Raw genomic sequence first — 25984 nt, 5'->3', positions numbered from 1 at the left:
AGTGAATGTTTGTGACATGAAAAAGGACTTGGGGCCCCACTCAAGTGGAAATATGGAAAAAAAAATACTTGTGACAGATCACCCATGAAGATGAGGGGGTGATGAGCATCTCGGAATTCGTTCACTCTAATGTGATCATAATTACAATAAAATACTTGAAAAATTTGCAGGTTATGATTTGATTCTTTGACATTTGAAAAATTAATATCACATTTATGTATATTTTAGTTATTTCTCAGATATTGTCTCAAAACTAAATGATTTACGGTCGGATGATTATCACATATTAGCTTAGGATTGTTCACATTCATAAATTAGTTGATGAAATTTCAATTTTCTCACAAATCTGACATACAGTGTAGATTTAGCTGCTTGATTTTCACCTTGTTTTTGTATTTCATTGGTTTTTTTTTTGCATGTTTCATTTGTATCATAACTGGTGAAAAAGCATTCATTAGATATCTTTCTTAAAGGCAGTTAATCTCAATCTAGATTAGTCTCTCGCTTGTTAGGAATGTTTTAAGTTTTAATACAGTTCTTCCTCCATTTGTAAATCTTTTACAAATGTTTAAATAATCTTTACCATTTTGCTTTGAAAGCCAACAAACGCAGCTCTTCATAAGGTTTTGCTTGTCCCACCATGCCGGACTTATTATACTTGGTACCAAGTGCAGCTAAAGAGAGCTGTAGACTACATCAAGATATGCTGTGAATACATGTTTGACTGAGTTTGATGTCTGCAGTGCGTGTGATGTGTGAAAATGTTAATGTCACTGTATGAGAGTCATAAAAAAAGAAATGTCAATAAATCACCCTAACAGACAATAAATCATCTGCAAAGTTTGGTTGCACCTGCAATAGATCACTCCAGATACCTCATTAATAGCTTGACTTTGACCACCTTCATTTTGCACATCAGGGGGGCATTTCATGAAGCCTCTTGGTAGGATATTTTTCCGACAAACTGTTACAAGCTACTGAAATCCTTGCATCTGATTGGCTGAGAGCAAATTTGTCCGACAACTTTGTCGGACGTGTCGGACAAAATGCTTCATGAAATGCCCCCCGAGGTACACTAACACAGGCACTTGTGAGCTTTGAGGAATGCCTAAACATACATAGTACACCAACACAAAATGAACATGTATCCTACATGAAGAGATAACCAAAAAAACAGAAGATAAGTGGTGCATATTATTTACCTTTACAATGAAACCAGGAGAAAATAGTATTAATGGTATAATCCATCAGACATTGATAAGAATTATGCATACCATACTTCAATTAGACTGAAAATCCTCTCTTGTTGTAGGAACTCCAACTTCAAGGTTAAAATAAAAGGTAACAGGTGTATATTATGTACATGAATGAAGTCACTGCTGTACACCTGTGCCACCTGTTTTCAAGGCAGTACTGGTAAAACCAATGCTGTGCATCACTCTGGCATGATATATTTCCAACCTGAAGTTACTGGGTCTAGGGCAATTACCCTATGGACAATTAGCCCAGACCCTTCACCTGACCCCAACCCTAACCCTAATCCTGAGCCTAATCCTAACCCTAACCCTACCCCAATTCTAACCCTAAACCTAACCCTAACCTTAATCTTTACTCTAACCTTATCACTAACCATTATTTAGCCCAGGGGTAATTGTCTTTGTTGGGTAATTGCCCTGATACGGTACCAGCTTAAAATCTACCGTGAATCCACATACAGTGTCCTGTGTATTTCTGAGTAATGTGTGGGGAACTTTGCTTAGGAAGAGGATGAAGTACTCAGTGAAAGTTCATTGAAATATCTTGCATTTTTCTGCCATTCCTGCAAAATGTTTGAAAGAGACGTGAAATTAAAATCCAGTAACTTTTACACGAGCACAACATGAGTCCTTATTTCTACATGGCATACATCTTTCAAAAAGGTTGGTGCACTCTGCTGTTATACATGTATGTTACAAAGGTGTACTTTTAGCTCAAATGTATTCATGGAATAGTTAACATTAATTCTTTCATACAAATTATGCGCTGTTGTCTGTTGAACATATGACAATAACATTGGCAATACTTAGTCTAAATGAATGTGTACACATTCAAGCTTTGCTCATATGACCTTACTTACTCAATTATCATGCTTAATCATTAAAAGCACATGTTTGCTAACTCCATTTGTTCATGTGATATCCCTCCCCTCTTGTAATTTCAACAAAACATCACAGAAACAACTAAAGCTATCCTGTTGCTGCAACGTGTACTACCATTTCTAATTCTACAAAGACTGCCACTGATTTTACTATCACTTCATCTGCAACTTCCACAGCACCTTTATTTTCCTTGCCCAAAACTGCTTTTTTTACTCCTTCTTGCCACTTCTAATCTTACTCACTTAAATTGATTGACAAATTGCCCTTCGTCAATGTAAATAAGCACCGATTATTCAGTGTTTCAGTATAAGCCATGATCAAAATCGGGGCATACAGTACATACTCAAGGTTGGACTCAAACCAACGATTTCCTGATTACTAGATAGGTGTCATATCCAATAGACTGCTGAGCTTCTGCCCGACAGCCAGGGTTTGTTGCTACCCTTTATAGCAGTGGGTACTGCGTATTTATTCAAATGAGTATTGATTTAACATGGCTTCTGCTTAAACTGAATAATTGCTCTTTGTCTAAGTCGACAAATTTGTCAGTCAGTTGCAATAAAAACAACTCCATGCAAGAATTCACTAATTTGAATCACATTCGTCTGTTCACCCATCAAAGGTCACTCTCTCGACACGTTTCCGGATAGTACCCCATTTTTTTCATTGTTTATTTATTCTTTTTTTGGCAGTATGTCATGAACTCCAGATGCCAGGTAGTTAAACTGCTCCCTATTTGCTTGCTTCATTTTGACAACCTTAATCTTACTTTCACACTTTGTATCCTTTGTTACTCAAAACAGTTAAAGGGATTTTTTTTGTTCTTTTCACTCCCTTTGTTAGTATTAAAATTAGTTTTGTCTCTTAATGTTTGTAAAATTTGCCCTCACCCCCACCCTTCTGTGCTTATCCACTTGTTTTGCCACTTTTGGACCCATTTTGTTAGAACTTGGAGCCTCAGGGTTCTTTATGATTTGGCCTTGTTTAGTTCCACCTTTAGATTGATTTTCTAATTAAAAAGCTGTGCTAATGCTGCTGTACCAGTTAAAGCAATCAATGATGAAAAGAAACAAGTTGTCATCATTTCTGAGTACATTTGCACAATTTTGTTAAGCCCCTCTTTTTTTTTGACAAGTATTGGTGGCCATACAGAGCAGTATTGCAAATATTTAATCCATTTTTGTTTTTAAAAAGTGGAAGTTCAAAATTGAAAATCGTTACAATTTCCTATACAAAGCTACTCTGTCTTGGTTATGATTTTCCCCCTGTATGTTAATCAGCGTGTGCTAACAAGAAAAACTGGAGATTGTTTTTGAATTTTTGTTGTTGTTTGTTTGCTGCAAAAAGAGATGAAAATTTTTACATATGTTTCAAGCATGACTTACTGATTCTCAAGTTTGCCAGCATGAAAGGCTCGTGCTGATTCTTTGTGATTAATGAGCAAAGAAAGGCAGTGGTATGAAACTGTGAAAAGGGTGTTCCATGCTACTTGCCTCCTGTTTTTGTGAAGAAGGGTGAAGTTCCTGGCTCCAGTCACTTGTAGGGGGCTATCTTTCCCTAAAGTTCTGGGTACATTATTGCTAGCTAGGATTTAGGGGCTTGCTGTGAGGAGGATGTGTTCTATAAACTTGTGGAGAGGCCCGAGTGAGCTGGAAAACTGCTATATTGCGTGGAGGGGTGATCAGAGTCCGGCAGAAATTTGGGTTTTCGCTGCAGTCATAACGTAAGTTTGCATGCTCTGCTGTGTCCCTACAACTTGAATCGTGATTACGGTGGTATGTGAATATTGGCTTGCGACCGTCGCAGCATGATTACACTTTAGCTGTATGAAGTTGCAACAGGTCCTTGTGACATCTGAATGATTTCATTCAATGTGATTTGTGAACAGAGATATAGCTTATCAAGGCTTGCCAATTATTTTGATTCCTATCTGATGTCATTTAATGTCTTTTTAACATTTTAGAGGCTCCTGTGTTCTCATGAGCTCAGATAGTATCTGCAGAAACATGAGTTTAAAATGTAGTAATACTCTTAGCTCTTGGAGTGTTATTGTTGATTGATATATTGTACTAGAGAAATGGAAAAAAATGTCATACAAACATAGACGCAGACAAAGCCTTCCAATTGCATCGCTGCCTTCTTGAAAAAAAAAATAATTTTGGCACATGACTTGCTTGTTTTAAAGATGAAAACTGTAGCAAAACGTTGTTCTTTCCACTAATTGCTATTTTTCTCCTTCTTTTATGCCATATGTTCTTTTCTGAGTTTACTCTTTTGGAATGGCACATAAGCTCTCCCCCCTCAAAATGAAAAGCAAGTAAGTTTTGAAGAAATCAACCTTTGCATGTGGATTTGAGTTTTTGAGCTCCACCCCCTCATTTTGCAGGCTCCGCCCCCTCATACTGCAGGCTCCATTATCATGCGCATATTTGACCAGCAATCAAATTTAGCCCACTAGTAATACTGAACTAGTTTATTCCTCGTTTTTTGTTTAGTTTTTTTTCTTTACTCATTTTCATTTTGCCCATTAGTTTGAAATAACTTGCATGGACTGGTTACTCCTGTCTTGTGCATTTGTCTTGTGCATTTTACTAAACATTAGCTGACAAAATGATCCCAAGCAGGAATTTTTGTGCTGTGTTATACACAATGCTTATTTTGCATATCTCCCAACCCCACTTACAAGTGTGCCTTTTTATTTTTAGTAGTTTGAATCCCTGCATACAGCTTCTGTGACACTTTGCCTAAAGTCTTTATTTGAGAGTCATTATAGGCAACATTATTTTACATCGTAAGCACAAGCACCCTGTGATTAAGTTGAAACACTGACACTGGGATTACAAAGGAACAGATATATTTTCCCCTTCCTTTTCGAAATTTCTTCAAAGGGTAATCTTTCATAAATTAAAGGACAAGTTCACCTTCATAGACATGTGGGTTGAGTGAATGCAGCAATATTAGTAGAACACATCAGTGAGAGTTTGAGCAAAATCGGACAATCCGTTAAAAAGTTATGAATTTTTGAAGTTTCTGCTCAGTCACGGCTGGATGAAAAGGCTACTAGCTTGTGATGTCACATGAGTACAACGATATAAAGAAAGAATAAAGAAAATTCAACATATTTCCATTTTTCTCGCATAACAAAAGAACATCCGACTTCTCTCTTTCAGAAGGCAGGGAGAATAATATTACCCTTAACATACGTCAGTAGCAAGTCGAAGAAATGTGCACTTTATTCAAAAAGTAAAGTTTTGTGAAATTCTCTTTTTGTTTTCCTTATATAGTTGTACGCATGTGACATCATACACTGTAGTAGTCTTCTCTTCCAGCAGATACTGCGCAGATACTTAAAATATTCGTAACTTTTGAACGGATTGTCCAATTTTCCTCAAACTTTCACTGATACACGTATGTTCAACTGATATTGCTGTATTCTCTCAGTCCTTATGTATATGAAGGTGGACTTGTCCTTTAATAACACAGACCTGTCCTGGATTTGATAACATTATACACACTTTTAGTTCACATTTCATCCAGTCACATTTACATACAATGCTTCATTTGATATGCAGCACCCCACAGTGAGTTGGGGTGGTTTTTTCTATCATTCAGACAAAAGTTGCGTGTAATCATCATCTATTCTTAATGAACATTTGAGCGGTACTGTGCATTTAGAGATCCCTGTAAAATGTCAGTTTGTAAATGCAGATAGAATCTCCATACATGTACATCCCATCATTGATTTTGTGTTTGAATGGACGAGTATTGAAAAGTCAATGCATCTCAATTTTACCATCTCCGGGCAATTGTACATCACGAAGCTCATCATGCAGTCATAGTCATCGTACCATACAAAAGTTTACTGTGAAATCAATTATAATATCCTCTTTTTTTTTGGGGGGGGGGGGGGTTTCTGTGGGAAATTTGGGAGCATCCTGTTAAGATTCCAGTTGAAACAAAATGTGACGTATTGGGGGGAAGGAGAGCTTCAGTTAGATAATCTAAATAATTTGAAAGTGTGTCTGAGTAGCGCAACACTTCCCTGCAAAATTTTAGTTCAAGGGTAATGTCTTCTGAAAAGATGATAACAAACTGCAATATCTATTTAATCCATAAGATATTTTATTCCTCGCCCTATAATGGAATATCTATTTAAGCTGTAAGATACATACTTTACTCAGGGCCCAGTATTAGAGGTGGTGGCCAGATGGCCCAGAGCCACTAAACATTGATGTCGGGCCACCAAATTTCTAGAAAGGATATCAGATCAGACAGCTAAAATTCAGAATGAATTTCTATATTTCCTTTTATTTTGGGCCACTACATTTTTTTTTTTTTTTGGGGGGGGGCATCAAAATTTCAGATTCAAAGATTTTAGTGTCCTGAATTTGCCACCAAAGGAAGAAAAAAATTAGCGTCAAGCCGTGCTTTACTACACACAATTGTATGGATTAAAGATTTGTGCTAGGTGTGTATTTTATGCATCACGTTTGCAGAGACTCCAACTCTCCCGTTTTCGACGGGAGATCTCCCGCCGAAAACCCATTTTTGCAAAATCTCCCGTTCTCCCGCTTGAGATTTAATTTCTCCCGCCCTGGCTCAATGTCTCCCGTTGGAAAGGATTTCTTACTTATTGCTATTGTATGTTGAAAAAATAAGCCTTAGATAGCACCAGAGAGCATCTATAACCCTAGGAACTTCGCGCTTCGCACACATAAACTTGGAGTCTCCCGTTTGCTTTGGGTTTCAGGCGGGAGAATCTCCAGATCTGAAGGTGCTTGGGGTTGGAGTCTCTGCGTTTGACTCTGAATGTGACACTTCTTTTGAGCATTAGCGTACTGTAGTTACACCGAGTCTTGCCTACATGTACAATGTACGTAGCACCCAGTGAAATGTTTTAGCTGGCCTGTTTAGTAAACTTCTAGCAGCATGTATTACTGTGATGCTGTTCATTCATGTGTTCTTAGGCACTGATGCTCAATAGAGGTATTATTATGACTAGATAACTTCAAAAACTTTGTACAATTCAATGGAATACCTCCACATTGCTGTGCACTTTCAAGTGTACGTGGTGTACAAGCTGTAATATTATATCCTTTAGAAATTGCTCTAATTTCCTTTTGTGTGAAGTAAAAATTTGTGAGGGCTAATTCAAAGATAATATCGAGTTTCAGTAAGGGCAAATGTTTCTCCAGAAAGAATTTGATGTTATCTTATGCTGAATACATAAACTTGAACTTGTCTCACATACAACCTCTGAAAATTTTTGGCACCTTGAACATAAATGTGACTGCCTGGCTCAAAACCCACAAAAAGTCTCAGATTAGGATTCTCGGTATTGAACCAAAATAGTTATTTGGGTTGACCAACTCAAATTGTTGTTGGAATATATAATACCAAAAGCGTTTTGCGTCCAGGCATTACACTTCAACTAGAGTTCAAGGCCAATCTGCTTATAGAATGTTTTTCTGGTAGTTTCCTAAAATTGCTGAATGTTTCTGCTTAAGCCAAGCACACTTTACTTTACTACCTGAAAGTAATGTGTCATTAATATCATTAATGTGTAAAAGGGATGGTATAGTTTTGGTTGAAATGGGGCTTCAGGTTTCCAAGTCTTGTGAGAAAAAGAGAAACCTCTTTTGAATTATGAAAGAGCACTTTTGAAATGGCTGAGATATCCAAAAACAAAGTAAACCAAAGTGGTCCTAATAAAAGGTGGGTCCTACCTTTTATTAGGACCACTAAGTGTTTGGATATCTCAGCTGTTTCAAAACAAATTTGCATTAAATAAACTTTGAATTTTCTCTTAGAATTGTATGCTCTTTAATATTTCTTAAGTGCTTTCTAATTATCTTACAAACAGTTAAAATCTGAATCTCCCATCTCAACAAAAACTCTACCATCCCTTTAATGTGATTTGTAGAAAGACATATGTTGCCATTCCCTTTTTAATTTTCTTTTGTCAGAATATGGATTTGGTGTTATCTTCCAGTTTCAAGTCATTTTAACATCCGCCAATGAGGTTATGCTTTAGTTGTCATTGGTTGGTTTGTCTGTTTGCAAAATAACCCATAAGTTGTGAACAGGTCTGGATGAAACTTACAGGAAAAGTTGATAACAACATGAGGAACAGATTATTGAATTTTGACAGTGATCTGGGAATTTCTGAAGAATATTTTCTTTTGGCTAATATGGTCAATGTACGAAAAAGTTCTAGCTGCGTGTATCTGAGGTTTGCATACGCACACTGATACCCCGTTTATACTGCTAGCGGGTTACAGAGCCTCCTCGAGGAGGTTCGAAAGCCCACTCTGAAAAAACAGCCTCTTGTCTGTTTATACTGCTCGCCAAAAGCAGACCCTAGCAGACCCTAGCAGGCCCAACCTTCTCCTCCCCTCGGATTTATGGCGCGGGCTTTTGAGTGAAAGTGTACAAGTTGAAAGGCTTTCTGCAGTGGGGATTGGTCGAGATGGCTGGGTTGTTTATGTTAGCAAGCGATGACCTTCAGCAATTACCTCCGGGTCAGCCAAAAAGCAGCTTCTCAAACCCGCTATGCGTTAATACTGCAGTCGACCCTCCTCAAGGCGGCTTTAGCCGCCTCTGAATCCTCCTCCTGTAGGTGGTTTCAGAACCCGACCTGATCGGATCTCCTTTTCTGAATTCTGTCTGTTTATACTGAGCTGAAAGCCTGCTCGAGGCTGCTATAGGAGGCTTCAGAACCCCCTTTTTCCTTAGTATAAACGGGGTATTACGTGCATGCTCTGTTCGAGGTTCTGTGCAGCAGGAGGTTGATGAGGTAAACACAAGGACAAGGCTCCTGGTTCAAGTCCCGTGGCTGTAGTGGTTGTGTCACTGGGCAAGGCACTACTGGTATATCCTCATTGCTTAGTCCTTTGGATGGGACTGAAAGTTATTAGTCCCATGGTTGTTCCCTCAGCTTTCATGTGGAATATATCAATTCTATTTTCTTTTTAAAAGGATAAAACACTAAGCTGTGTCGATTTCTTCTCCTTTCTATAGATGATTACAAGTATTTTGTGCTGACTTAATGCCTCTCCTTTGCATACACATACACTGTAAGCTCCACATTTCTGGATGATTTTGTACAAATAATGCTCATGATATACCTTGCCAACATATGTAATATTTACTTTACATTGATGAAAATCAGGAATCAATGAATGAATATATTCTGTATTGATACACTGTATATATTGATATCAATATCAACAATTCTTACATTAACTGAGGACATTGTGATCTAGTGTTGACTCCTTAAGAACAGAGAAGGAATGTTTCAAATTGTTATGTCAAGAAACTCTTCTGGGGTTTTGAACAGACTCGGTTTGTAAAGATAATGAAATTAGCTGGGATATATGTATCTTGGATCAAATCAAATATTTAGTTTCAAATCTGAGAGTGCTTACCAGGACATTTTTTTTTCCTGTACTCTGGTAAGGACTGACTGTTGGTCTCCGTTCTGCCAGCATAATCCTGATATATTTATAATTTACACCATTTGTCAGTTTTTTGAAGTTTTAGATGCCCATTAAGGAATTTCACTTCAGTCTGCCACATATTGTATCTTTCAAGTTGGTTGAAAAAGATTCCCGAAACAACAAAGTTTCATGAAGATTAGACATAATGAGCATATTAGGTGAGCTTTGGTGAAAAACTTAGTTGAGCTTTGGTGAAAAACTTAGTTTGTGTTCATTTGTGCTATTTTGGTACTTCCAAATTTCAAGGAACTTGAAGATGGTTGAATGATTGTTCATATGTTGTTGGTTGATTTTCCTGCTCTGGCCATTTGAACATGTATTGGATCATATTTTCTAATGGTCCTGTGACATGTAGCTTGATTTTTTTAAAGAATGGAAGAGAATGTCAGTCATTTCCTTAATTTGTTTGTTTTCTTTATTTTGCAGCTTTTCCAGCATGTGTAGTATTTACCGAATGCATGTACTGACTGATGTGTCTTGCATTCTGTTTTGTTCAAAGTAAACAGCATGTTTTGATTTTGCAAGATTCATGTGAAATAGCTTCTAGTTCCTATTTGTTTTGTCGGCATAAGATATGCTACATTGATGAAGATGATTGCTATCACTGTCAATACTTGTAATGGGCAGACTTTTACAGTGTGAACGCTTGTCAGAAATCTTTTATTCATATAGAGTATTGCAAGAGTAAAATTATATCAAAATAAGACTTGTGTATTTGATCTATTTGGCAAACATCCTACTTTGTAAAATGCCTATTTGTAGTCTGAAGCTGTGGGCTAAGAAATGTCCAGCATGGTGGTAAAAACCTACTGTTTAACATGGATGATAGTAAATATACCTTTATCAGCATGTGACAGTGTGTAGCTACAAAATGTTATACAAAGAAGAGAAGCTACTACAGAGAGCAGTCATACCAGGTCAATGTTATCATCCGCGGATTCACACACCCACCCCCTCCCCTTAAACTCAACCGCAGACACTCCTTTTGCTGTATGAGACTGGAATGAAAACTTACTTCTTTGATTAATGTTCAAATCACTCATTATATTTGTCAAGTGTAGTTACTGCAATGCCAAGATCTCACATGTATTTTTTTTCCCGCATGTACATGTATCTCGTAATTTAAGTAAGTTTGCACACTATTTTTACTTGTAATTGTTGTCTTTTCCTCTACTTTGATCTTGTTTCTTGTAGTTGCAGGATGATGGGGGTCAGGGAGAGGTCGTTGCCGTGGAGGCCAAAGTCATTCAGGCTGGAGCAGATGAGCCCGATGGCGGCGGTCTAGTCGTAAGTCAAAGTAACAAACACTATGAGCTTGCTTTGTGAGCATTGCAGCTATTTGGAAGCATTCTTTAATTGCATTTTGCAAAAATTTTCTATCACTGGACATATCTTGGACTTTGACGAGTTTGGTCAATTCTTCACAACTTCTTCTTTAAAAAGAAAAAATATATGTTTTGTTATGAAACAGTCTTGTGTGTCATATTACAAAATGATTTATTCTATTTTTTCTTAGGAAATAAAAAATCAGTTCAATTCAATTCAATTCATTTATTTTCATACTTCTCATTTATGAATATTACATCAGAAGTAAAAGTACAAGTTCTTTTACGTTGTCAACAATGTGCAGAAATGCTTTTGCAGCTGAAGGATTTCTGTAAAGCAGTCCATTAGTCATAATGACGTACTGACATTAAATTCTACTTATCATGTGATAAATAATTGGCTTGAACAGGTAATGATGCCATGTATACACCTGATGAAATTTGTGCTGCAAAGTGCATCCACATTTGAGTGACACTGTATGAACATGACCGATGACATGTATAATGGTATCAGGTTGTTTTAAAAGAGAAGCTGAAATTAATGAATTGTAATTCCACCACTTGTGTCACATCCTCCCAGATAATAATGTGTGTATTGTCATACTGTACGATTACTATATCGTAATGCTGGTTTGTTGATGTCCGCGAACAACTGGACCTTTGGACAATTGTTGCCTGATACAAGGATACAACTTTTGTGCCTAGTGTGCGACTTGTAGTTTGGCTTCACTCCATTTAAGAATGCATGAGTATCAATGACTGCATAGTCCCACATGTATTCAGTTTTGTAATGTTTGTAATATAGTCCCACGTGTATTCAGTTTTGTAATGTTTATAATTGTGACTTTTTGAACAGGATCGGGTGCCGGAGGGCCAGGAGGGAAGAGAAGAGACGGACAGCGAATCGGAGGACGAATTTGGATACACGTGGAGTAAGTCCCAGTTATTCTTCTTTTATTAATAGTAAAGTTACCGGTATGTTGCAGTTTTGTACATCAAATTCTTTTCCTTGTACAAGTACCAGTAGAAAGTGTATAACTTCATGCATGTTTCTATGACTGATCCTTATGGTGCATTATTTTTCAGCTATCAATGCCTCACAGATCATTATCATTTCATTTCAAATATGTCATTGTCATGTCAGTTTGATTACTCTGTGAACTTTTTGCTACCCATCCACAGAGAAAGTGAGTGAGCGCTACAAAGATCTGGAGGGAGAGCTGCATGTGATTGAACTCAAGAAGGGAGACAGGGGACTGGGACTCAGGTAGGGTTTGAAGGTCAATTCCATTCCAGCTTCTGACTTGACTTTACTTGATTCGACTTGACTTGATTCAACTTGACTCGACTTTACTTGACTTGATTCGACTTGACTCGACTTGACTCGACTTGACACAACTTGACTCAACTTGACTCGGCTTGACTTGGCTCGACTTGACTTTACTCGACTTGACTCAACTTGACTGTATTTGATCTGACTTGCTTTGACTGACTTGATTTTACTGACTTGATCTGACTTAATTTGATCTGACTTGACATGATCTGAATTGACTGGAATGTTAAGTACTTGATGTGATTTAAACGTTATTTGATTTACTTTGATCTAATCTGAATTAAATTGAATGTTCACGACTTGATATGATTTTGATTTCATTTGATATAGATTTATTGAAATGATTTTATGGTCAAATATCTTACAATCATTCATCAGTTACAGGGTAATGATAAAGAATCAAAAGAGAGGAGGGATTTTTTTTTTCTTTTGCCATCCTGTAATTTTGTTTTGGTTCTTTTCATCCACCTCTTTGCAGCCTGGCTGGTAACAAGGACAAGAACAAGACAAGTGTGTTTGTTGTTGGGGTCAACCCTTCTGGAGCAGCGGGAAAGGATGGCCGGATCCTCATAGGTGATGAACTCCTGGAGGTATGGTGGTTCCCATGGTAACTGATTGTGCTTATGCCACTACTATGTAACTGTAGTTTAGGATGGTGATGATTGTGATCATGGCAATAGTACGATGGTATGATTTTTTTTTTTTTTTTTTACTTATGAAAAGAAAGATACAGAGTGCAGTGACTATGTTTGGTAGAATGATTTGTTATTTGTAGGGCAAGTGCCAGGGAGGTATCTGTAGTCCTCTTATGTTTTCAGGAATGCTGATCTAATTTGATATTAATTCTCTGGGTGATGATGTTTCAACTGATGCAGATGACAGGCATCATTACTGATAGTATGGTCTTGATGATTATGATTATGATGATGATAATCCTTTCTACTTTAGAGTGTGCTGTGGTAATAAATTGGAAAATTGATGTGACACATTTCTTGCTGTTGGACAAGAGTGGAAAATTCCAGGAACCTCTCACACACTCCCAGTACCTGTCTTCCCTCAACTCTAACAGATCAACGGTATCAAGGTGTTCGGCCACTCCCACCAAAACGCTTCAAACATCATCCAGGGTCTCGCCCCTGGCACCATCAAGATCATCCTGGTGAGGAACAAGGCCGCCATCAAACAGTTGGCAGTGCCACCGGTCATCTATCCCAACCAGGTATGTATGTCCAGCTCCCCCCCCCCCCCCCCCATATGACAAGGATGATACCTCTATGCAATTGAATACTTTAGTAATTACTGCTACTACATGTACTACTACTACTAATTCGAGGGCATGTATTAGCTTCAGCCTATGCCATCTTAGGTTCCATAAACAAAGTTACACCTCCAAACCTGTCTTTCTAGCATGGCTGTCCCTCAGTTCTTTAATGCTATTAAGGCCTGTCTTTACCATGAGTTTGCAAGTAGCAAACTAGATGGTTTCAGGACTTTAAACCGTTGCTTGCAGGTGCTGCAGATACAGGTGTCATTCTCCACATTATTTGTTTTGTTGTTGTTGTTGTTGTTGTTGTTGTTGTTGTTGTTGTTGTTGTTGACCTATTTAAAAATTCTCTATACCAGACCTCGATCCAAACCGTTGTAGAGAGGCAAGAGGCCTTTGATGTGGAGGACTTTGGGGAGAGCTCCACCGACCCCGCCCCTGCTCCGGTGGTGAAGCCGACGCCGAAACCGGAAGACTACCCCAACGTCCAGACCATCGTGCTGACCAAGGGGCAGAGGGGTCTGGGCTTTGCCATCTACGAGAACCAGGACGAGAAGGGACTGTCCGGAATCTTCGTGAAAGATGTGACCATGGGAGGACCGGCAGCAAAGGTGAGATGGGCTGATGAGAGGATGCGAGGACGAGAAGATTTGAGGTGATGCTGTGATGTTAGTAGTTTGGTAGGAGCACCGTGGTATGGTGGCTATAGGCTTTTGTCTCTCTGAAACCAGAGATCATTGGTTCAAATTCCAGCAGGTGCACACATCCTTTGGTCATTTGAAAGGCTGCTGTTCTGTCCCCTAGTTACCAAGGTGTTAAATTGGGTGACTGGCAATACTGGGGTAATGATAAGGGTAGGTCGACAAGATACGGCGTAACCATGGTGATGATGATGATGAGGAGATCTGATGCACATAACTCTAGATGTATAAGACTGTATGTGGGGTAATGATAATGACAGGCACTATTAGGAGGAAAATGCTGAGACTGATATGATTAAATAGGTCATTGACCTTACCATTATATGAACAAGGGAAGCATACGTATACTGCGGCATCACCCCTGAGAATGTTTTAGACATTGTAAGAATGCAGGAGAGTTCACCATGGCTTAGTGTTTGCCCACTGTGAATTTCCTTTCCTTTATGTGTACTGAAAGTGTGGTTCTTGTCTTGTTTGTGTGATGTTTATTTTGAATGCGCCATTGCTATAGCCATTTACAATCATCCTATTCCTCTCTGTGTAGTTGGCAAGATGAGTCGCAACCACGGCGATGGTGATGATGATAAACATTGATAATTATAAAACTCTAGGAGGAGTAGATCTTATCAAGCTGATATAGCTTATTTATGTGAATTTTCCCCCAGAATGTGCTTTTGCCTTTGGTACGGCAACTTGATGATTGGACTGTGTCTGGTCCATTTTGCGTACAGATGCAAGTCTTATTCCTTCTCAGAAGATGTAAAGCCATGGGTTTATAGTATCTTGCTTACAAGCATGCATGTACTTCCTTATTCAGTGGCTGTGTAAAATAAGTCCAAATGTGATAGGTTTAATACTGGAGGGTAATGAACGTCTTCAAATTTTAGGTAGAGCTGAAGAAAACTTCAAGTTTGTGTTACTTGTTGCCACATTCCAGGAAGGCCATCTTAGGGTTGGGGACCAGATCCTAGCAGTCAATGACAAGTCGGTCATCGGCCTGTCCAAGCTGAGCGCCATCAGCGTGCTGAAGGACACCAGGGGCACGGTCAGTCTGACCATCAGCTCGGCCAAGCCCACCCAGTCCCCTTCTTCCCAGCCCCACAGTCTGTTCCCACCCCTGGAGGTAGGGACCAGTGGTACCAGAGGGGTGGAAGGGGGCATCACCTTCCAGACTGCACAGACTGACATGTCTGCACCAACCTTCTCCACACAAGCTGGCATTGGAAGTGAGTGACAGTTCAATCTCTTCATTGGCACTCCCCTCCCCCCCCCCCCCCCCTTCCCTTGCCCATACTCTTCTCAAACTAATTCTCGGCCTACTCACATGCTTATTGATATATTCTGGTAAACTAACAGGTACATTTGTAGTACAACCCGTGTAAGTTGTAACATAATACCCACTGTTTTATAATGTATTTGTATCTACATTTTTTTTGTATGTTTGAACATTTTTAATGTCTTCCAGAGACAAGTATAACATTGCTTGAAACTCTATAGGGAAACTTTCCTTCATCTGGAATTACCCCTTTCTCATACTGTAAAACCAGAACTTTATGCATGCATCAAACTTTCCCAGCGAGTTTCACCAGGACTCGAGATTCACAAGAGTAAAATGCATCCGAATGTGTTTGTCTACACAATGTATTGAATACCAGCGGCAGTTCACGCAAGTTTCATGCTGTTTGAAAGGCCATTGGCTCCACTTTGCAAAAGCTTCGTGCCACGAATGTCACTGGTTTCACAGTAATTGTCATAAAGGAAGGTTCACCCACTATGAAATAAGTATGGGGGTTCCTGTATATTCAAGAGCTACGCTGTAGATGTGTACCAGACCATGGTGCAATAGCCACTGTATTTTCTTGCTAATATTGTACTGTTGTGCATCATTATGGTGCATCATATGTTGCAAACCACTTTTCTGACAAGTGCTCATGATGATTATGTTGCCTTTTACAAATAGTATATGCCTTTATTGCAACAATATTGCACGCTCAATCATACCCTATACTTGTTTATTTTAACTGTGGTACATAAAACTATTATATGTTAATACTGCATATTTGACTATGGTACGATTATATCTACTCTTACATTTGTATACTGGTATTCTGACTATAAAGGTACATTTATATTGATGGTGGTAGTCTGGCAGCGGCACATTGCTATTGGAATATATACCAGTGCCCCTAGCGTGATGTATAGTGCATCTCATCCAGGAATATATGCCATATACTCATATATCAACTATTATGTATACTAGTATATCCACTCTGTCTCTCCTTCCTACTACCAAAGATTTCTTCCCAGCCTTGGATCTGGGGGATGAGCCCCACTCCCTGTACATGCATGACTCCAACTCCCTTGATTCTCGCCCCTCTCGGGACCCCGGTAGTAAGTTAACCCATCGAATCCCAGTTTTAACATGTTGTAGAACACTGCTTAATTTTCACTGAGTGTTATCATGATCAGACACTAATACTTTGCTCATCTGGCTAGCATCAGTATCTGGTTGCCCTTTCGGACCAGTCAAATCTTTAAATCTAAAATTTTGGTGGCCCAAAAAAGACATGTACACCAGTAGTGGCCCAAAATGAAAGCAAATGTAACAATCCATTTAGAATCTTAGTTGCCTGATCAGGCCACCAAAAGATTACCTTTTTTTCAGAATTTGGTTGCCTGACATCAATTTCATTGACCCCAGGCCACCAGGCCACTACCAATGTTGAGCCCTGCCATATGTTTGTGTGTATGTATGTTATATCATAACATCCTGTTCATGCTTACTGCTAAATAGTGTGTCTTCACATACACCCACATAACTATACATGTGAGCAAGAATTGTGTTGCTGGAACAAAGCTTAACTTTATGCTCCATAGTTTAGCTAATAACCTGCTTGCTTAAATCCAATCAGAGTTCAAACTAAACTACTGATGTTCTGATTGTGCACAATTACTATACGTGTTTAACATCTTGTCTTCTGCACATACAATTGATGTGATATAACTACATTGTTGAGTACTCATATTGGTAAATGCTATGCTGAAAGATTTAGCTTATGCAATACATTCTGACATTTGCATGTTTATGCAAATACCATATAAGAAATCAAATTTTGAATATTTTTCCTTACCAGATAGTCATTTATATACTCATTATTTAATTCATCTGTTAATCCATTTAGCCATACAGGAGGGAATCAAAACCTATGCCATCTTTCAACTTACCACACCAGACTAACATGAACTAATCTTCCTTATCCCTTCCCCCATGCGGTGGCAGATTTTTTCCCCTCTCTGGACCCTGAGATTGAGCTGCAAGAAATCTCCTCCTCTACTTCCTCCTTCTCCTCCTCACATGGTAGCTTAGATGTAGAACCTTCACACAGAGGAGACAGTAAGTCCAGTCCAGAAAGTTTTTAGAGTGGAATTCTGGACCACTCAAAATTTTGTCTGGAAGGAAAGAAAAATTTTGTAAGCATGATAATCAAAAATTTATCAAATTCAGAGAAATGAAATAGAATAATAATGATGATAATAGAATTATAAAAAGAATAAGATTAGAGGAAGTTATGTATTTGGAAAGTTTTTCCAATTTTTGCCAAGCACTTTTCGAACATTTCATATGAATATGTAAATGAATGAGCTGATGACGTCAGACATCACCTCAAGATTTTTTGTTGATTGTGACTGAAACTGACAAAAATTTATTTTTTTCTGATCTAAAAGTGTAAAACAGAATGTTATTCCTGACTGAATAACTTCAAAATAACAATCAGTGTGATATTTTAGGATTTGAGAAAAATGTAAATTGCATTTGAAAAAATAAAAGTTGAAAAATGGGAAGATTTTGTGTACAAATTCTATGGCAAGTTGTGAGGCGATGACATCAGTTCACAAATTTGCACAATCACACTGACTGTTCAAGGAGTGTTTTGTAAAAATTAATGAAACTTCATAATTTCATCACTTTCTTAATTTTTGTTCCATTTAAGTTGATCAAATTCTCTCTGTTGTGTTCATGAAATTTTATTCATTCATATTAAACTAACTTTTAACTAGTCTGGAATTTCCCCTTGATAGCTTGAAGTTGAGGTCATTTTGTTCTTTTCTGTTGAAAAGGGATAATCTCTTATTAAGTACATGTAGTTCTATGCAAATACAGTACAGTGTCTGTGTATTATAAATCATAAAGTCACATAGGACAGCATGTGTGAAAATCTTTACACTGTTCTTTTCAGTAGTTATACTTCTGTATATTTGATGTATGAATGAATTTATGTATATTTCCACCATTGCTATTGGAATCATGATGACTCATATGTTTGTTTTATGCATGTATATTGTGTGTATGAATTAGCATGATATATATTTTTACAGCTTTGCTTGATTTATTTATTATTAATTGTCCAGCTGATGTAAGCAAACACACATTGTAGCTGTAGAGCAAATGAATAAAAGACAGCAGATGAAATAATACTGCATCCCCCTCTTGTGCTCGGTACAATTGTAACATGGCATATCCACCAGTCGAGCACATTAAATCACGATCCACAGATATTTTGTGTGTCACAATTTTCAGCTCTGATGCCTATGTGTACCCTGCTTGTGTGTGTAGACATAGCTTTCCAACAAGTAGATAGTGCTTCACTATTAACAGTTGCTATGCTGCATATGTTCACATCCCTTGATAATCACATTTACCTCACCAGAAATAAGAAATCACAACCATGTTTGAATATAACAATATTTGTACAAGATGCATGTAGCTGGTATATATGTAAATATTTGGGAGGTAAATACAAATGTTATAAAAATAATTGAATAGTGTCATTTTATTTCCTTATTTTTATGGCCCAAGAGTGAATCAAGATCTAATGTTGAAAAAAGAGAGAGATTGATAGATGCTGGCATCATAAGCAAATTAACTAGAATAAAACTGAAAGCTCAAACCATGCCCTTCCTTTCAGCCATGTTTAAGGCTCACACTGTAATTTGTTCCACTTTCAGCAAAAAATAAAAAATGAATAAATAATAAATAATAATAATAGAATCCGAGGACATGTCCTTAATGGATCAATGAGTTATATAATTTTCTTCTCTCATTTCTATCTGTGTGTGAAATATTATTCAAAGTGTTCTTTTGCAAGGCACATTATAATTTCTAAATCATTTCCTTGCCTGAAAATCTTTACACCCTACAGGCACGGGGTTCACCCTTCAGTTGGCTGACCCCGTTCCGAGCGAGTCCAGCACAGATGCCCCGCCCTCTGACCCCCTGACCTGCCCAGTGGTCAAAGGTCACAAGACTCTGATTGTGGTTGACTGTGGCTCGAGCGCAAGGCTGGGGATCAGCATTGTTGGAGGAGTTGACACATCGCAGGTAAACACACAAACGAACAGATGCTCCCATGGCAACGTCCAAACCCTGTCCCCATGTGATACCTGGAAGGTTACTGAAGTACATCAGAGCAGCTGCTGCTATTAAAAGTCCCTCTGATTTTTTTTTTCAGGCTTCCTGAAAACAGTAATATCTCTCTTTATCTTGATAAAAGAGTACAGTGGACTCCGTTGTAACGAAGTTCTCGGGACTGGCAGTTTTCTTTCATTATAGAGAAATTTCGTTAAAAACAAACAAAACGATAAAAGACATAGAGAAGAAAATGTTGCGGCCGGAATTTTTATTCGGTTGCAACCAGAATTTTTATTCGGTTGCAACTTGTCATCTTTTTTTTTCACTTTATTCGCATTAAAATTCATATGCAAACTTAATGTGTTGTTACTGGTACTCTCTGTCCTTTCTCCCACCAAACTCCACCTCATCTCTCCAGCCCGTTGTCATGGTGAAGGAAGTCCTTCCAGGAGAGGCAGCTGCTAGGGATGGCAGACTCCAGCCAGGGGACCAGCTCCTAGAGGTAGGGCCTGATTTTATGTAACATCAGAGCAACACTTACTGTGCTATTTTTCCTTCTTATTTGTTTTGTTTTGGCTGGTTGATTGGTGGGTTTGGTTGGTTGGTTGGTTGGTTGGTTGGTTGGTTGGTTGGTTGGTTGGTTGGTTGGTTGGTTGGTTGGTTGGTTGGTTGGTTGGTTGGTTGGTTGGTTGGTTGGTTGGTTGGTTGGTTGGTTGGTTGGTTGGTTGGTTGGTTGGTTGGTTGGTTGGTTGGTTGGTTGGTTGGTTGGTTGGTTGGTTGGTTGGTTGGTTGGTTGGTTGGTTGGTTGGTTGGTTGGTTGGTTGGTTGGTTGGTGGGTTGGTGGGTGGGTTGGTTGGTGGGTTGGTGGGTTGGTGGGTTGGTGGGTTGGTGGGTTGGTGGGTGGGTGGGTGGGTGGGTTGGTGGGTTGGTGGGTTGGTGGGTGGGTTTCGGATGTCTAGTGTAAGGTGGCATGGATTTACAGTAGCAGGAGGGAAAATGCTGACAGTGAAAATGTACAATGTATGTGCTGACATTTAATGCTGCCAATGACAATTACACTGCCAAAGGGTTTCTGACAGCAAGTGTAGTACAGTATTTGGAATGGTACATTTGTACCAGGGGAGGTTTTATGGATGACACATATGACTTCAAAAGATATGAATGTTTGTGAAACCAAATGATGGAGACGATGTGTGAGACCAAAGTTATTATGTTCATAATAAAGATTGCGATCATAATGATGTCATAAAGGGAGATAATCATGGTAGCAGTGATATCTCTCATCTCCGTTATCATCCTGACTAATATGGTTGTAGTTCATTTGCAGTGGTGATTGTAATAGGAGTGAAAAATCAATTATATTTGTAATTTTGTTCTAACTTATTGATCAAATTGATCGATCTGGTCAAATATGCTGTTGTTACATTCATAATTTTGTTCTAACTTATTGATCAAATTGATCGATCTGGTCAAATATGCTGTTGTTACATTCATAATTTTGTTCTAACTTATTGATCAAATTGATTGATCTGGTCAAATATGCTGTTGTTACATTATCATGTCTCCCCAGACACAGAGATTATAGAGTAAGCTTCAAATAACAGTGAAACATTTCATTTCTTTACCCAATCAACATCACAACACTTATACAATGGACTCCCATTATAACGAAGTCCTCGGGATCAGCAGTTTTGTTTTGTTATATTGAAATTACGTTATAACCGAACAAATAAACAATAAAAAACATAGAGCTGATGATTTGAGGGCCTGAATTTTTACTTGGTTGTGACCGGAATTTTGTTGTAACTGTGTTTGTTATAAAAGGAGTGCACTGTATAATATCCTGTGTTGAGTCTATTTATCTTCTCTGATCTATCCATTTACAAACAGGTTGATGGGCTGGATTTGAAGAATGCCACCAATGAGATGGCGCTCAACGCCCTCCGGCAGACTTCCAGTAAGGTCAGAATGGTGGTGCTACGCGAGGACCGCCCTCCTCAGGCTCAGGGGGAGAGTGAGGAGGGAGGAGAGGATGAGAACGTGATGACCGTGGTTCTCCACCAGCCGGCCGGTCACAGCTTGGGGCTCAGCATCGCCGGAAAGTAAGTCAGCAATCCTGAAAGTAGTAGAGTCTTACTCATTGAAGATAGCCTGATGAACATTGCTCCACTCTTATGATAATGAGTAAAGAATTGGTGATGATGGTGGTGAAATTACAGTTGTACATAGTGTAAGTCAGCCATCCTGATAGTTGTAGAGTCTTATTCATTGGAGGTATCCTGAAGAGCATTTGGACCACTCATATGATAACGATTGAAATAATGATTATCATGATGATGATGATGATTGGTCAATGATGATGAGGATTAGGAGGAGTAGGAGAATGAGGATGAGGTTGATGATGGTGATGATGTTTTTTGGTGATTTTGATAATGATGATGATCATCATAACGATGATGATGATGATGTTGGTGAAGTTATAGAATTTTTAATGTCATTGTGTCAAGAATTGTGATTATGATATATGTGTGATGTGTCGACTTGTTTCAAGATATTAGCAAGTTCTTTCCCTGCTGTGACAATGGCGATGTTTCTTCATGCAGAGCTGGAGCGCTTTATATCTCCGACATCGTGCCTGGCAGTGTTGCCGATAGCAACGGTCAGCTGATGAGAGGGGACCAGATTCTGGCTGTTAATGGACTCAACGTGAAGAATATCCCTCAGGAAGCCCTAGCCACTCTGCGCCAGGTCAGGATACAAACAAAATTATTTGTTGTATAGAGCCCCATTTTTCTCTCTTTCTTCTTTCTTTAAAACACAACAACAACAAAGCCTTCCTCCTCTTTTCTCACATTCATTCTTTCTCCTTCCTCTTTCCTTCTCTCAGTATTTTTATCCTCATCTTCCTGCTCCTGCTTTACCCACTTCCTTTCCTCCTCCACCTCCTCCTCCTGTTGCTCCATCTAACTTTCTATTCCTTTTCTCCTCCTCCTACTTTTTATGTCCAGTTGTCCTTCAAAAATACATTTTATGGCTCCCTTTTGTGAATAGCTATATGATGAGATTCCTCAAACCATCTCTCCTGTTTTTCCATCTTTATATTAATTAATTTGTTGTTGATTATTTACACATTATCATGTCTGATCGTCACAGCATAAATCTTGAATATGAGCTGTGGCCTTAAGTTCAAAACAATTGGGATGTTGCAGTAGTAGCTCTCTGGGGATGGGCAACATTTAATCAGTCTTGTAATCACGACAAGAGCACTCATATTACAAGCTCTATATCAAAAGCTGATCTGTCATTGGATGTTTTTGTGGTCTTTGTTTCCCAGAATGCTGCGGGCAAAGTGAGCCTGAAGGTATCTAGCCAGACAGGCGAGAAAGGTTCCCGCCTCAGCATGAGCTCCCTTGAGACGGTCGTCAGCGCCCAGCCCGTCATGGTGGGACAATCTGAGTCAAGCACAGGTGAGACAGTAGAACGTCATGCCATGTGACCAATGGTATATTCATGTACGTAATCTGACCCCAAGCATTTACAGATCAGTTGGTGTGTGTATCATTTCTATGTCCCCATAGAAATACGAATCTCATTGAATGCTAGGAATTAGAAAATATATATTTCCTACTTAACTGAATGGGCAATTGGATAAAGACCTCATACAACAGGGAAGTATTATTCATTTCACTTGCCCAACAGTGATTTTTAGTTGCCAAACAGTGATTTTTAGTCACCCCAGGCAAGAGGGCAAGTTGGTTGGTTCTGCCCTGGAATGTGTATGTGACATCCGTAGACTAAATCTCACATTGGAGTTTGCATTTTGTGACATCCATTGCTTACTTTGTGAGAAATCTGTTTCAGCCATGTTACAGTGTATATTTCATAGATGGTATTAAAGGTTCTGTTTACCTTTGGATGCAGTGATTTTAAAAGTATTCAAGATAATCACTTTTGATGCAGACATGTCGGTCAGTTGTATCACAAAACATCATGCCATATAAAATTTTCACAATAAAGCGTAAAATATAAGGAGATATCACTATTTTTCTTATTAAACCGTAACCATAGACGGTTTAGTGTCGAAACATTTTTATTATAATAATAATAATAATAATTAGCATTTTTACCACGCTTAATACATGGTTTCTAAGCGCCTTACACATATGATAATCATATCAAAACATAATCTTGCATATCATTCAACATATCTACAAACTCTACAATAATTTACATTACTTAATATAATACACACAAAAATAGAAAAAAAAAAGGTAACATAGAGAAACAAGAGTTATTATAACTATTGTTCACATCATGTATATTCAACAATACTTAACATTGATTATACTGGTTCAAATTTTTACTTTGGTTGTTTCTGTCCCTAACTTACACTTTAGAACTATTTTGAAGCAGTAATACTGGATTTTTGTTCCATCTGCAAATGGTAAATCATGCCTTTAAGAAATGAATATTCATGACTGTGTTTCCCATGATGTTTAGGCTCTGAAGGAGCGGCAGTGGATGCTAGAGCTGCCTTCCTCCAACAGGCAGAGTCTTTTGGTTCCAGCACAGAGATGCCACCTGATGAAACACCAGGGTATGTCATTCACTTCCAAGATTATTCTATGGATAGATAGATAAATAGATAGATAGATAGGTAGGTAGGTAGATTGATAGATATATAGATAGACAGATAGATAGATAGATAGATAGATAGCTGGATACACTGTAGGTAGATAGACAGGATTATAGAAAAGTCATAAGTTTTCATTTTTCTCACAGGAATTCTTTTTCAGATAATTTATTGGTATATAATAAGTGTAATACATTTTTGCATGTCCTCCGTAGCGGATAAGTTCTGTTTGTACCAAAATGTTTGAGAAAAATAAAGATGAAATTAGTGAAATTTTGTGTACAAAACAAATTGAGAGCTGCCCAACACCTAGCTCACACAGTGTTTCCAATTTGTCTCACTTTCTATAAAGTTTTTGAGTTCAAAAATTTTTGTGTGTCAGATTTTTCTCCCCAAATTTCACTGATGTACTTCTATGAATTTCCTGTTTTCATACAAAGCAACATAATATCAGGATGGACTTTCCCTTTAAGCAATATAGAAGTGTGTTGGCCCATACATTTTGCATTGTCTTTGTGTATCTTTTTGTGAACGTATCGTTTACGTCAGATTTCTTTTCTGTCTTCTGCAGTGAGTCGGTGAAGACCATTGTTCTGGAGCGCGGCCCAGACGGTCTCGGGTTCAGCATCGTGGGAGGCTTTGGCAGTCCCCACGGCGACCTCCCGATCTACATAAAGACCGTCTTCAACCGGGGCGCCGCCGCAGAGACCAAGCAGCTCAAGCGGGGCAACCAGATCCTGGCCGTCAATGACGAATCGCTCGAGGGCGCCACACACCAGAAGGCCGTCAGCATCCTGAAGCAGGCCAGGGGCCAGGTCACCCTCACCATCGTCTCCTAGGAAACGGGGGAACACCTCCTCCGTCAAAGCAACTCAGTTTTCACCCAGTATGCCTACTCTCTTTTTTACTCCCATAAGACAATTTTATATTTATCCATATCATGTGAATTCACCGGTGGTATGTAATACTCAAAGATGATGTGAACAGACACATGACAAATTCTGTAATCCTTCAACGATTATAGGTGTACCCATTGATCAAATGTTGAATGTGATTTTAAGAGAGCATCATAATCCAAAGAATATTTTATCTTGAAAATATTACAGATGTTACATTTTGGGGGAGGGGAGGGGTGGATAGGAGAACGGTTACTCATAGTTTGTTCTTTTTTCTTCATAAACTCAGTAAAATGTTCTCCTAAAAGCAATTTACAATGTATTTGTCTAAACAGTACTTGCACAAATGCCATATAGAACATAGATAAAGAAAATCAACATTGCCATTTTTTTTTCTTTTTTTTTCTTTTTTTTTGGGGGGAGGCTGTGGTTCTTCTGGCTGTTTTCTGGAATTGTGCATTGGTCCTAGGGTGTAATGCTTGGCATGAAAAGGTAATGCTTCATTGTCCTGTGCTCCCCCCTCCTCAAAAAGAAAATAACAATAACAACAAAACTCAAATAATGATAATAATCATTATAATGGTGATGACAATAATGAAATAATAATATCAATGATAATGATGATAATAGTGATAAATATTATGATAAAGATAATTACAATAATAACAATGATAATGATAATCTTGATGACAGTGAAAAACAAAAACAAAAAACAAACAAAACCAAATGTGTCGTTCTTCCGCTCGGATTGTTCAAGTCTTAAGTCTTACACTAACATTTACTTT

General features: G+C 38.4%; 1 protein-coding gene across 1 annotated transcript in view; it reads left to right on the top strand.

The window, feature by feature from the left end:
- Positions 1-25412, top strand: part of LOC139722963 (multiple PDZ domain protein-like) — a 79207-nt gene extending 53795 nt beyond the window's left edge. Inside the window, exons 23-38 of the mRNA XM_071634243.1 lie at positions 10832-10924; positions 11819-11894; positions 12145-12229; positions 12774-12885; positions 13365-13514; positions 13919-14170; positions 15198-15486; positions 16556-16651; positions 17541-17654; positions 19462-19640; positions 20089-20172; positions 21561-21772; positions 22274-22418; positions 23005-23137; positions 24171-24267; positions 24875-25412. Coding sequence (XP_071490344.1) covers positions 10832-10924; positions 11819-11894; positions 12145-12229; positions 12774-12885; positions 13365-13514; positions 13919-14170; positions 15198-15486; positions 16556-16651; positions 17541-17654; positions 19462-19640; positions 20089-20172; positions 21561-21772; positions 22274-22418; positions 23005-23137; positions 24171-24267; positions 24875-25142 — 2385 coding nt within the window. The 3' untranslated portion in view covers positions 25143-25412. The remainder of the gene's footprint in view (positions 1-10831; positions 10925-11818; positions 11895-12144; positions 12230-12773; positions 12886-13364; positions 13515-13918; positions 14171-15197; positions 15487-16555; positions 16652-17540; positions 17655-19461; positions 19641-20088; positions 20173-21560; positions 21773-22273; positions 22419-23004; positions 23138-24170; positions 24268-24874) is intronic.
- Positions 25413-25984: the final 572 nt, after the last annotated feature.

This window comes from Diadema antillarum, unplaced genomic scaffold (genome assembly GCF_040938485.1).
Source record: "Diadema antillarum isolate AM-2024a unplaced genomic scaffold, OU_Dant_1.0 scf00000178, whole genome shotgun sequence".
NCBI lineage: Eukaryota > Metazoa > Echinodermata > Echinoidea > Diadematoida > Diadematidae > Diadema > Diadema antillarum.
Note: the sequence above shows the minus strand (reverse complement) of the source record. Positions and strands in the feature narration are given on the sequence as shown.